General features: G+C 34.6%; 1 protein-coding gene across 2 annotated transcripts in view; it reads left to right on the forward strand.

Moving 5' to 3' along the window:
• The window catches only part of Gpatch2 (G-patch domain containing 2), a 139,245-nt gene that overhangs the window by 91,608 nt on the left and 34,653 nt on the right, over window positions 1-12,984 (forward strand). For both annotated transcript variants that reach the window (XM_048356629.1, XM_048356630.1), the window contains exon 7: window positions 3,551-3,590. In XM_048356629.1, the coding sequence (XP_048212586.1) occupies window positions 3,551-3,590 (40 nt within the window). The remainder of the gene's footprint in view (window positions 1-3,550; window positions 3,591-12,984) is intronic.

A 12,984-nucleotide genomic window follows, 5' to 3' on the forward strand; every position in this document is an offset into this window, starting at 1 on the left:
CATGGTGCTGCTGGGATCTATACTAGTTCTGTTCTTAGTTTTCTGAGGAACCCATATGCTAATTTTGATAATAGTTGGGCAAGTTTAAGTCCCACCAACAGTGTATTGGGGTTCATTTTTCACTATATCCTTGTGAAAATTTGCTGTTATTGTCCTGATCGCTATCCAAACTGGACTGAGGTAGAATCTCAGTATTGTGATGTTGTTGTCAGGGGTGTTGAGTATTTCTTCTTATATTTGTTGGAGGTCCCCCTCTTTTATAGTTTTCTTTTTTTTCCCCTTTTCCCAGAGCTGAGGACTGAACTTGCCTTGGACTTACCAGGGAGGTGCTCTTCCGCTGAGCTAAATCCCCAGCCCCAGAGGTCCCACTCTTGACAGAAAAAAATCTATAAGACATTGCCAAAGGACCTTATTTTATACAAATAATTATACAAACCATTAGTTCAGATACGTGCACACATGTCTTAGGTAAAGTTATCTTGGATTAGCATCCTTTGGGGATTGGCATCTCTGTGCTTTGAAACACACCATTTTTCCTTACTTTGTCTCTTTCATCACCATAGCAAGATATATCTAAAAATTGTGTTTTGTGTGTGTGTGTGTGTGTGTGTGTGTGTGTGTGTGAAGTTTAACAGAAGATAGTCAGTGTACAGGTTGGCTAGAGATAGTTTTACTTGTGCACTTCCCCATATTCTAGCCATACTAAGTGGGTTCTTACTGTTTTTTGTCCTTCTCTCACTCAGTCTGCTCCTTAACTCTGATACATTCCCAGCCCTGCTTCTGCCTATGCACTTATCCTGAAATTCATCTGCTTTTTAATTTTTCCCCACAATTACCTTTCTCCCATTTTAGGGGGAAAAGGGAATCTTCATCTCCATCTATCCTAATCTTAGTTTGACATATAGTATAAAACCATCAGCTCCAAACATGTATTTCCAAATGCACTGGTGTCCTTTTTGAGGAACAGAATTTGTTGATTATGTCACACAGCACTTTGCAAATCAGACATGCAGTTGCTAATTCTTTTCCTTTTTAGTAGTTAGTAGATGAGTAACAGGACTTCTTACTCTAAAGTGGTTGCATGATATTTGGCATAAAACCCACAGTTCACATAATCAAGTGACTTATTTCCATTTATTCTTTTTATGTTAATTTATCAATTTGTGTGAAAAGGGTTTCTGAACTCTGAAATGTACAAAAGCTAAATGTAGATGCTAGAAACAACTTTGGTCACTGAACATATGAACTAATTTGGCAAAAAGGTCATTAATGATGTCCTTGGTGTGATCCCCACTACAACAATTTTTCTAAAACATTATAGTAATGAAAATGTAATTGTTTTTATAAAATAACCCTTAATATTGTACTATTTGTGAAACTATCTAGTAATTATTTCCTTGGAAGACATAAAGCCCAATCATTAATATACGTTATTTTAGCAGGAAATATTTAGCACAGATAAATCAGAGATTCATTTTCCAAGAGAGCTACATACAAAAATGACAAGAGCCTTCAATCTGCTGAAGCAGAGAAATTAGTATCTATTTTCTGTAAAAGTTAAGTTTCAAAATTTGTTTTTAATTATTACCTTTTAAAATATTCAGATATGAAAATGTGTACAAATGTAAGACTAGCTCATAAAAACTACATGTAAAGAGAAAACAGGTTTGTTTTGATAACTCAGCTCTACTTTATGTGCTTTTTAAATGGTTCCATAATTTTTTTCTATAACTTTTCTCAACCACTTAGAGGCAGTTATTTTTAAATCAAGATAAATATGATCAATTACTTGATTTTTAATTTGTATTTATAGTTTGCTTTTATTTTATTTTTAAATGAGATTTTTTTTTTGCTTAAGGAATTATATATAGATCAGACTTATTTTAAATGCACATGAGTGACTCATTACAACCCTATGATGTATTCCTTTGTAAAGTAAATATGCACCCCTTATTTTATCTTTTGTGTAAATATCAAATTTGCTCAAAGCAAGATTTGCCTGGATTAAAGGTTATATTCATTGGGAATACGTTTATACTTTGAAATCTAGCACCTATTGTTTCATAGGGAGATTGGCTTTAACTCTAGGTTGAACTACATCAGACAAACTTGATCAATGCCACTTTTGATTTGCTGTAATTTCCTTGGTTTAGTAACTTAGCTCACATGTGTTGCTGTTTTTACGTTTAGCCTCCTCTCATTTAAAGTACTTCTAAAGAATCTATGTAAAATTAATAAACTACATATGAATCATTCAATTAATACTTTATTTCATTCAGTGGAATGGGAGAAGTGGCTGCAGTTTTTCAGTCTTTATTATGAAAGGTTTTTAACTGTTGTATTCATTTGATTTCTTAAAAAAATATTTTTCCTCAAAGCAAAAGACACAGTCCATAATAGGATGGAAATATTTCTTAGTCAAGCTATTCGTTAAGCGATATTGGTGAATAATCAACTGGTAGTTAATCCAGACACTGTCTTGTAATACCAGCAGGTCTCCATTTTCATGGAATCTGCCCTGCCAGGGAACACTCCCATCTATGAGCTTGAGAAATGTTTCATGAATACAATAACCATGGAGAATTTGGGGGTGGGAGGAGAAACCAGGAGATGTGCCTTTCCAGTGTAAAAGCCATACCCTGTTATAGTGGTGGAAGGAAGCACCTGCACCCTTGTACAGGAAGGAAGCAAATTCCCTGCAACTGGAACATGAACATAATCTCATAAAGGTTTTATGAGAATAAGATAAAGTGTACCTCTAGTAGTAGTAGTATGGTTCTAGAAAAAAATAATTTCCACCGTAATTTAGCAGTAATAACAGTATCATTTCTCAAAGTGATGGGCCTTCTGTTTTATACAGAATGCTGCCAGTGAACTCAGTAAGCCTCAATGGAAGGATAGTACTTGGGCTGAATTTTGAACCCCAGGGGCAGCTGTAGCAAGTGGGGTGGGCTGGGCAGGAAGAGATGGGATGTCTTTGATTGTTCAATGACATTTTAATTTTGTTATCTTGTTCTCAGCCAGATTACTGGTTGCTGTAACTTAAAGGAAATGAATTTGAGGTACATTTGACTACTGGTCCAGATTTTTAATCCAGGGATTTTTACACTGTTTCTGGGAGCAAAACTTCGCAAGAGAATATTCTGGTGGTTTTAGCTTTTTTTCTGAGTCTAGTAATCAAAAGGTCGTAATTTGTTGTAATGATGCTATAATTAAGTTGTGGTAAATGATAGCATTTGTAGATTTTTATAACCAAAATTGATTCATAAAATGAATACAGTCCCAGCAGTTTATGTTAACATAATTAAATGGAAATGTAATTCTAACTCAGTTTGCTTATTAAATTGAAAATTACTGGGTTATATGCACTCTTACATTTCTGTCAAAATTGGTGTAAGTCTAGAATTACATGAAGTATCCATTAAAATAAAGCATATTTAAGGCTGTGTAGCTGGTGGCAAATCAGTCTGGTGAACACTTTCAAATCGGTGGTGTGAGAGCAAGTACTGCCAGCCATTTTCCACTAACAGCTCTTCTCTTTCCTCCACAGCCATTGGTTTAGCCCTGGGGCTCGGACAGAGCATGGCCAGGTAAGGAATATCCTAATCCAAAGAGCAGTCAGTCTCTTTCAAATATTTATCTATTTCCCTTTAGGATAGTAGGTCAGCTTTATGAGAAAAAGGCTATAAATAAATCCCCCGCTTATTGTTTTTTCAGGTAAAGTTTTTTATTGAAGATAATTCATCTTTTTTAATACAGAAGTCCACTGATCAAAATTTCCGTATTAGCATTGTTTTGCTGGCATCCCATGAGCTTTGCTATCTCACCTTTTCATTATCATTTATTTTTTTTTTAAATGAGTACTCTAGGTTTTGTGATTTCTTGGTAGGCAGTATGTCATTTGAGCCACAACTTCAGCTGTTTGTACTCTGGTTATTTTCTCCATAGGACCTTACATTTATGTCCAGGCTAGCCTGGATTCTAATCTGCCTATTAGTGATTCTCAGTAGTTGGGATAAGAGAAAAAAGTTACCACCCTAGTTCTTTTTTGCCATATATAGCACACATGTTAAGTCACACATCATACATATGTCACAAACATGCCACATGAAGGGCACAGGTGTTATGCATACCATATATGTCACATGCATGCCATGCTTATGCATGTCAAATGTCATGTGTGTCGCATGCCATACATGCCTTATACACGTTACATGCAATGTGCATGCATGCCACACAAATCATATGCATGTCATATATACATGCTGCACATGTCACATGTATGTAACACATGTCAAGTACATTGCACACATGTGCCATATATGCAATATTTAGTCACACATGTGCCACATGCTGGTCACAGATAGGTCACAAACATGCCACATATATGGCATACATGCATCATGCATGTCACATGCTATATGTCGTATACTATACATTCAATGTGTCACATGTAGCATCATGCCATACATTGCATGCATGCCTCATATGTCACATACATGTAATAACATGTGTGTCACAGTATGCATGTCACATGTTGCATGTCATATAACATGCAATTCACATTCGCCGCATGCCACGTGCATGTCATGTGTAGTATGTATTTAACATGTCATGTGTGTCACATGCATGGCATGCATATCACATGCACATCACATACCTGTCACATATAGCATATCGTATATGCAGTGTACATCACACATGTCATGCATGTCATGCACATGTCTCATGTCATGTGTGTCACAAACGTCAAATGGTATATGTCACAAGTCATATATAGCATACATCACATGGCATACACATGGTATGTATGTTGCACGCATGCTGTGCAGATCACATATGTACTATATACATGTCACGTGTATGTTGCATATCACATATGTCATGTGAAGCATGCACGTTGTATGTTGTGCTGGTCACGTGTATGGCATGCACATGCTTTACATGCCATACATGACACATACATGACACACATTCATGCCACTTGCACACCATGCATGTCTCATGGCACAGAGCACCTGTGTCACATGCACAGTGTGTCACACATGTCACTTGTATGTCACATGCCACATGTCATGTATGTCACACCTTTCACATGCATGTCACTTGGGTGTCACATGCAAACAAAACATGCTCATCACATGTGCAGTGCATGTCATGCCTATTACATGTATGTCATGAATCACATGTGTTGCACATGTCATGTCCATGTCACATCCATGTCACCATATATTTTAGACATTCAATATGTCTCATGCATGTCATACTTGTGTCTTACACATGCCACATGCATGTTATACATGTCATATATGCTATATATGTTACATGTCATCTACATATCTTTATCCCATTTAGATTTGTGTGTATCTGCTATATTTCTTGTGTAACTGTATCTCCTCTGTATATCACCTTGACAATAAAATTAAAATTAAAAAAACTTGTACTTTGGTTGAAAAGAATTCTCTTTTTTTTTTTTTTTTTTGCCAGTCGTGGGCCTTGGACTCAGGGCCCGAGCACCGTCCCTGGCTTCTTCCCACTCAAGGCTAGCACTCTGGCCACTTGAGCCACAGCGCCGCTTCTGGCCGTTTTCTGTATATGTGGTGCTGGGGAATCGAACCTAGGGCCTCGTGTATCCGAGGCAGGCACTCTTGCCACTAGGCTATATCCCCAGCCCCAGAATTCTCTTTTTTTAAGAGAAAATAAAAGAAATAAACCTGCATTAAATATTAACATTATCAGAAATATTATCATGCTTATGATGTAGAAAGTATTAGTTTGTAATTATATTTCTGTGATTAAAAGTGAGTTCTAGGTAGAAAATAATTATATAAAATTGCTCATCAATGATGCTAAGACTGAATATTAATGTAGGTCAGAGAAAGCACTGTGTTAATTATCTGAACACAAAGAATGTTACAACTCATTATAGAAGTTTAAATCATGTCTAGTAAAATGCTTACTCTATATTAACATTCTGTATTATCACTATTGCTCTGACACACACTCCATTTTGTAGATTTGTTAACATCTTCAGCTTTTTCAAATTATACTTCAAGAATCTTTAAAAAAGATTCGACTTCCATCTGAATTGACAAAGGTTGTTTCATGTGTCTGTGTAACTGATCTACTTATCCAAAGTTATTCAGTCAATAGTGTAAAGTTATAAGGAAAGGTGCTTTGAGTACTAATTCAAAAATACAATACTTGGTAATTGAGATTGTTGGATTAATTAAGGATTTATGGGGAGCACAATCTGCTACTGAATGTTAAAGCCTATAAGAAGTTTATAAGAGTTTCGGTTGAGGTATTAGTCATCCTATAGGAACTGAGCAAGATTTGAATAGTGAACATTATTATGTCTATCTCTCTTTATGCAGTAAGAATTGAAGTACTCAGCTTATTTTTAAAGCAGTTAATGATACCAGGGGTTTACACAATAACAAATAAATGTTCCTCAGCACCAGAGTTTTCCTAAATTGACTGACTTCATGGAAAGGCCTGGAACACATTCATGTGTGAGACTTACTACACATGGTTTCAAAGAATTAAGGGAGGGAAATATTTTAAAAGTAATTTTTGTTACATATAAGATCAATGTGTGAAATTCTTTACAAAATTGTAGAATTTGGCAATCATTTCTTAGACATTTACATTCTATCTGTAAATGAATTTTTTTTCAAATTTTTATTATCAAACTGATGTACAGAGAGGTTACAGTTTCATACGTTAGGCATTGGATACATTTCTTGTACTGTTTGTTACCTTGTCCCTCATACCCCACTCCCCCCTCCCCCTTACCCTTTTCCTCCCTGAGGTGTTCAATTCACTTACACCAAACAGTTTTGCAAGTATTGCTTTTGTAGTTGTTTGTCTTTTTTTACCCTGTGTCTCTCAATTTTGGTATTCCCTTTCAATTTCCTAGTTCCAATACCAGTATACACGGTTTCCATTATACTCAGATAAGATTACAGATAGTGTAGGTATAACCACAGGAAGGTGATACAAGAACATCATCAATAATAGAAGCTACATATACACATGGGACATTGAAAGTAGTTACAACTGTGATATAACAATTGTCTCCATAACATGGAGTTCATTTCACTTAGCATCATCTTATGTGTTCATAAGGGTATAGCTATTGGGCCTTGTGATGCTCTGCTATGACTTGCTTAAACCTGTACTAATTATTCCCAATAAGGGAGACCATGAATTTTTAAAATCTCCTCTTGGTGTCCATGATGGCACAATGATTCACTACCTTAACAAGAACTTGCCCTTCATTTCAGTTGTCTTTACATACATAATAAGTCATTTAGTGCCTTTGTCTTTTGAATGTATTACTTTTCTCTCTGCACCATGCTAAGGTAATTTACGACTTATATTATGAGAAGCTTTAAAGCATATGCATTTTAAGCTTTGAATCTTTGCATAGATTATTTGTTCATTATGAATGATGAGTTATTTTTTTTACTGGATGATCCATATAAAAGCATACTTTTCCAATATATGGAAGTGATAACATCCAAATCCTTGAAGAACATTTCTTTTGATGAGTAAGGAAGGGGCATTGCCTATGTTTATGTTTAGAAATAGTCATTGATTACCTTACTCTTATTGCTATCTATGATATCTTCATAGTTCCCTTGACTTACAAAAGGAAGTGTCATGTGTTTCATTATAATCTGTACTATATTTCTTATTATGTCTTACTTATTCCATAACACATAAGAGCTTAATAAAATAAAAATGTGTTGGGAATTCAAATTCATTTACAATTATTTTTGTTATGTAGTCATTTTCCATGAGTGATTTACCCTCTTAAATATACTTCTTGCATCAATATAGAATATATTCTGGCTATTTCTGTAAGTTTGGAAACTCTACTGTGATGCATTTATCTTATTATCGAGAGTTTAAAAATTAGATGTTTTATCTTCATACCCCTCAAAACACAGAGTGCTTACCACAAAATTCTGCTTCTAGTACCTATATTGTCTCCTAGCATAAAAGAGATACTTTATCCCACAGTGTAATCTTTTGAAATCTCATTGTAACCCTGTAATTTTTTTACCTTTAAGTTGGGCTTTATTGTACAGCTGAAACTTTGACTAGTCGAACTTACTATGTTATGAAAAGTTAATTAATAGCTAAGACTGCAGTGTAGCTCAGCGTTAAAGTATGTACCAAACATTGCAAGTTCCTGGGTTCAGTCGCCAGCACTGAAAAAAGCAAATAGTAACTTACAAAGAAGAAAGTTGACCTGTTTTTTTTTAAGTTCTATAATCGTTAACTAATACTTAAATGAGACTTTTACTTAAACTTTATTATAACAAACAGATCAGATTTTAATGTTGACTAGAGAGATCATCTATTAAGAAATGTAGGTATTTCTCTCATCATGTAGTTATTATATTATATAAAGTAGGCTCAAACACTTAATCATTAATTCCTGGACAGTGCTCTTCAGAGAAAGACAAACAGTTTCTCTTCAGGATCCCTTATTTTGTATATAGATTATTGGCTTATGAATACTGAACTCATAGCCAATAGCCCTGTAACTCATGCCTAAGTAAGATTTAAATGATACACTCATATTTTTTCTGTAAACTTCAGAGTTTATACACATAGCCAGAATTTAAACACTGTGTATTTGAAAACAGTGAAATTACCCACAAAATTCAAATTGCAAAGAAACATAGCGCTCAACAAAACACAGAAATTCCTACCTGTTCACAGTATGAGAGCTGAAGCCGGAAGACAGAGTACCACATTTGTGGACCTTAGCTCCAGCACTCACTTTAGTGATACAGTGTTTACTCTTCCATGCCTATGTGTGGGTAACTACTAAAGGACCAGAAGAATGACTGTGATATTATTCATTGACTAATAGATGGTAACAAGTGAATGAATTCATAATTGGAGAATCTATATAAATCGGATCAACTGTACATATAAATACACATTATTTATGTTTTGAGGGCTAGTTGTATGTTACTTCAACTTAAACATAACTTTATCATAGCAAACTGTTGGAAACCTAGGTCCAAGTGGTGAGATATAAAACCATAGAAAATTGTAAAAATCTTACAAAATGTTGTTGAATGAATGAATGACTTTTACCATGCATAGTCACCTTTTATTTTCCTCACATTAACTTTTCAATATAATAATAGTAATATTAGCCCCATTTCTTATAAAAACAACTTCACTCCTTTCCCTCAAATTATAATTTTTGGTTCTTGCTGATCTTTGAGGCTTAATCCTGTTCCCAGTTCCATTTATCACTGTGCTCGTACTTTTCAGTACATATTAACTAACTAGCTGGCCTATTGTCCATTGTCCATTAGGTACTCTATTTTAACAAAAACCGCTGTGTTTCAAAAACAGCCTATCTTTTTCTCTAACATGAGCATAAAAGCAGTACTTACAATATGTTGGTAAATGTTAAGAAACCCATAGAAGGAACTATAAAAGAGATATGTCAGAATCAAGCCAGTGGAGGAAGGAGGGAGAAGCAAGTATACAAAGCACATATGTGTGTGTGCACAGGTGTGCATGTGTGTATTTAATTTCTGGGGTTTTGCCTCCCCCAGCATCTTACAGTTTCATTTTTTAGCTGAATTTTACACGTGTCTGGATGAGTCATAGATCTTAGTTTAGACGAGCATGTAGAGACTTGAAATACTTTGCAGATAACTGTGGAGTTCACTGAAAGGAACTCCATTCGAGACACTCTGAGCTTGAATGCCTTCTCTGTATCAGGTAGTGAGGAGAGGAATTCTGCTCTTTTGTTTCTTCCTCTTGTGGCAAGAATTTGAGACTTTTGATAATGTTGTGAAAAGATTATAAATAGCCACAGAAACTCTTAGTTCCGTTTCTATAATAATAAGAATCACTGTCCATAAGGAACACATCTTCCTATTTAGTTCAGCAAGTTTAAAAGTTGTATGCCTAGGTTATGCATTTGTGCATTTTAATGTAATTCTTACACACGTCATTTTTAATATACACCTGCAGGTCACTAATAAGGGAATTGTACCTCCGTTTGGCCTAAGTCCAGCAATCTGAAAGATGGAAGGTAAGAAGCACTGTGCACAATATTCAGAAGTTCTGTTTTTAATCAGACATGACATTATTGAGTCAGAACCTTAAAAGTGACCTCACTTGTGACACTGATAGGAATTCAATGAATAAAAAAGCTACCAATAATAAGAAGGAAGAGTTTCTCAAAGTAAGATAGGCTGCTCTTGCTATTTGAGCAAGGATCAAGGAGTTGTATTTTTTTTTACTAGGAACTCTTAACTTGATTTCCTTTTTTAAAAAGAAAATATGTCAGGAATCTTTAAAATATAAATATATTATTTTTACTGTAGTATCCGACCTTAATTTTTTTCAACAATGCTCTTTAGCTAATCTGTGTTTATATTTCAACTTCTTTGATTTATGACCCAGAGATCTGAGTCTGTATTTTTATATCAGCTGCATCTTAAAACTTGCACAGGGGCCAGGGGCCAGTGAATCACCCCCTGTAATTCTAGCTACTCATGATTGTAAGATCCAAAAATCACCATTCAAAACCAGCATGGGCTTGGGCATGAAAGTCCATGAGATTGTCAACTAATCACCAAAAAACCAGAAGTGGATCTATGGATCAAGTGTTAGAGCTCTATCTTTAGTGAAAAGCTAAGGGACAGTGGCAAGGTCCTAAGTTCAAGCCCTAGTACCGGCATAAAAATTTTTTTCAAAGGTATACTAAATTTAAATTTTTACTGGTAGTGTGAGCTAATTTGAGAATAGCTTATTTACATATATATGTGTGTATATATATACACACACATATATATATATACATATATATGTAACAATCTTAGTTTTATATAGTGGCTAGAGTTATCACCTGGAGAAACAGGAGTCATTCTTAATATTGCTGTAATATGAAGAAATACAGTGTTAAAGTTCAGAAAAATGTGCTATCTCATTTAAATTTATTTACCTGGTGTCTCTCAGAGACATATTTATTTTCATCATTATGGTTACACTTTATGAACCAAACCATACAATTCTTTATATTTCACCACACTGTAAGTAGCATTTTGAACTCTCTGAACTGTTTTAACACAAACTTCAGAAAAACTGTAAAAGTATATTTTATCTTAAAATTGCAAAAATTAATTAAATATTACTTAAAACAGAGATAGAGATTTCCTTTTCTAGCTATGTGTGTCACAAGTGTTGGTTTGTGTGTCTATATATTTTTAAGGCACTAGGTTTAGAAATTCCAAAGTAATTTTTTTTAGAAATAATTTAATGTTCTTGATTCTATTTCTAAATTGAAACACTTTCAGATTAATGGACTTAAGATAAATGGACTTGAAATATTATAGAAAAGTAAACACCATTTTTAATATACTTTATTATTGTAGTGGTTGCTATTTTCTATAAGTAGTAGTAATGGAACATAGCTGCAAATACATATCATATAATATCACACTCCCTATTTATTCCATCACCTACACATTCAGTCATTCATTCAACAAATATTTATTGAGTACTAAAAATGGTTCAGACATAATTCTGAATCCTAGAGATGCAGACAAGTTGAATAAGCAGAGCTAAGGGCAAGTCATGAGTCATGAGTGCATGGTACACACCTCACACTGAAAGTTCAGTATGGCTGGGATTATATGTCATTAGGTCAGTGGTACACAGGAGAATAATAAATTGTGAACTCTCAGATATAATCATATTATAAAAGTTTATGTAAGCCTTGCACAAGATAAAAATCAGATAGCTTGAGAAAGCTCATTGGTTATAGTATATAGAATGGATTAGCCAGACGCAAGGCTGGAGGCAAGGAGGCTGGGATAGGAGATGAAAGAAAAAGATGGTCTAGACTAGATGGTGGCAGTTGGGATGGAAAGAAGTAGAAACTGGAGATATATGTGTTTATTTAACTGAAGATGTATTTAAGACATTCTTTCTAACCATGTGCTTAATGATCTAATGTCTGTTCTTGTTGACATGGTAATAATTGATTCTAAATGAAGTTAATCGAACAGTGGAAAGCAGTTATCCTTCATGTAAAGTAATTGAATCTGGTCAGAATATATCTAGACAACCAGTTTGCTTATTTGTAATCATAATTGTAACATGGATACCACATTCTCAGCATTTCATGTATATGTTCCAGTCTCATATCACTAAGTATTTTACATGATTTATCTTACTTAATACTCACAGCAGCCTCACCAGTCAATATTATTTTATCTATTTTACAGGTAGAAACTAGAGCTTAGAAAGGTTAAATACTTTACCTGAGGTCACACAATAGACCTACTGTAGAAAAACTATTATCGAAGCCTAGTGACTTGTTACTGGCAAAGCTGAGATTAGAACCCATGTCTGTTTTCCATTATTTTAAAGCTTCTACTTTTGCATAGTTAATTTCTAATAATGCTGTTCATCATTTTTAGCCCAGTCTCCATATAAATCTGCACACATAAGCTACAGTTTGTGCGAACATAGAATGAAGAGTATTGTCTCCTTTTTTATTTTCTTTTTCTTTCGTTTTCCTTCCAATTAAGAAAATCAAGTTTGAAGGGAGGTGGATGGCACAACATCTTGAGGAGGCAGTCAAAGGCTTATTGTTTTTTTAATTATGTATTTCCAAGCCAATAATTTCATTGAAATAGAATGTTTAAGTGCACTTGACTATAGTAGGTCAGTAATTGCCAACATAATACTATTAGTTCTTTCATATCAGCCCAAGTGCCAGCCTCAAACTTCAGTTAATGCAATGCTAGAGGTTGTATTACTTCCTCCAGGGATACTCCAGGGACAAGAGACAGACCTGAGTTCTAGACTTCCAGCTTCAGGGTTGTGTACTATGAAGATGGTCAGTTTACTGTGTTGGTGGGATTGCCAACCAGATGGCCAACTCTACTGACACTGCTACAGTGGTAGTGGCATCTTTAGCAAAGG

This window comes from Perognathus longimembris, chromosome 11, assembly GCF_023159225.1.
Source record: "Perognathus longimembris pacificus isolate PPM17 chromosome 11, ASM2315922v1, whole genome shotgun sequence".
Taxonomy (NCBI): domain Eukaryota; kingdom Metazoa; phylum Chordata; class Mammalia; order Rodentia; family Heteromyidae; genus Perognathus; species Perognathus longimembris.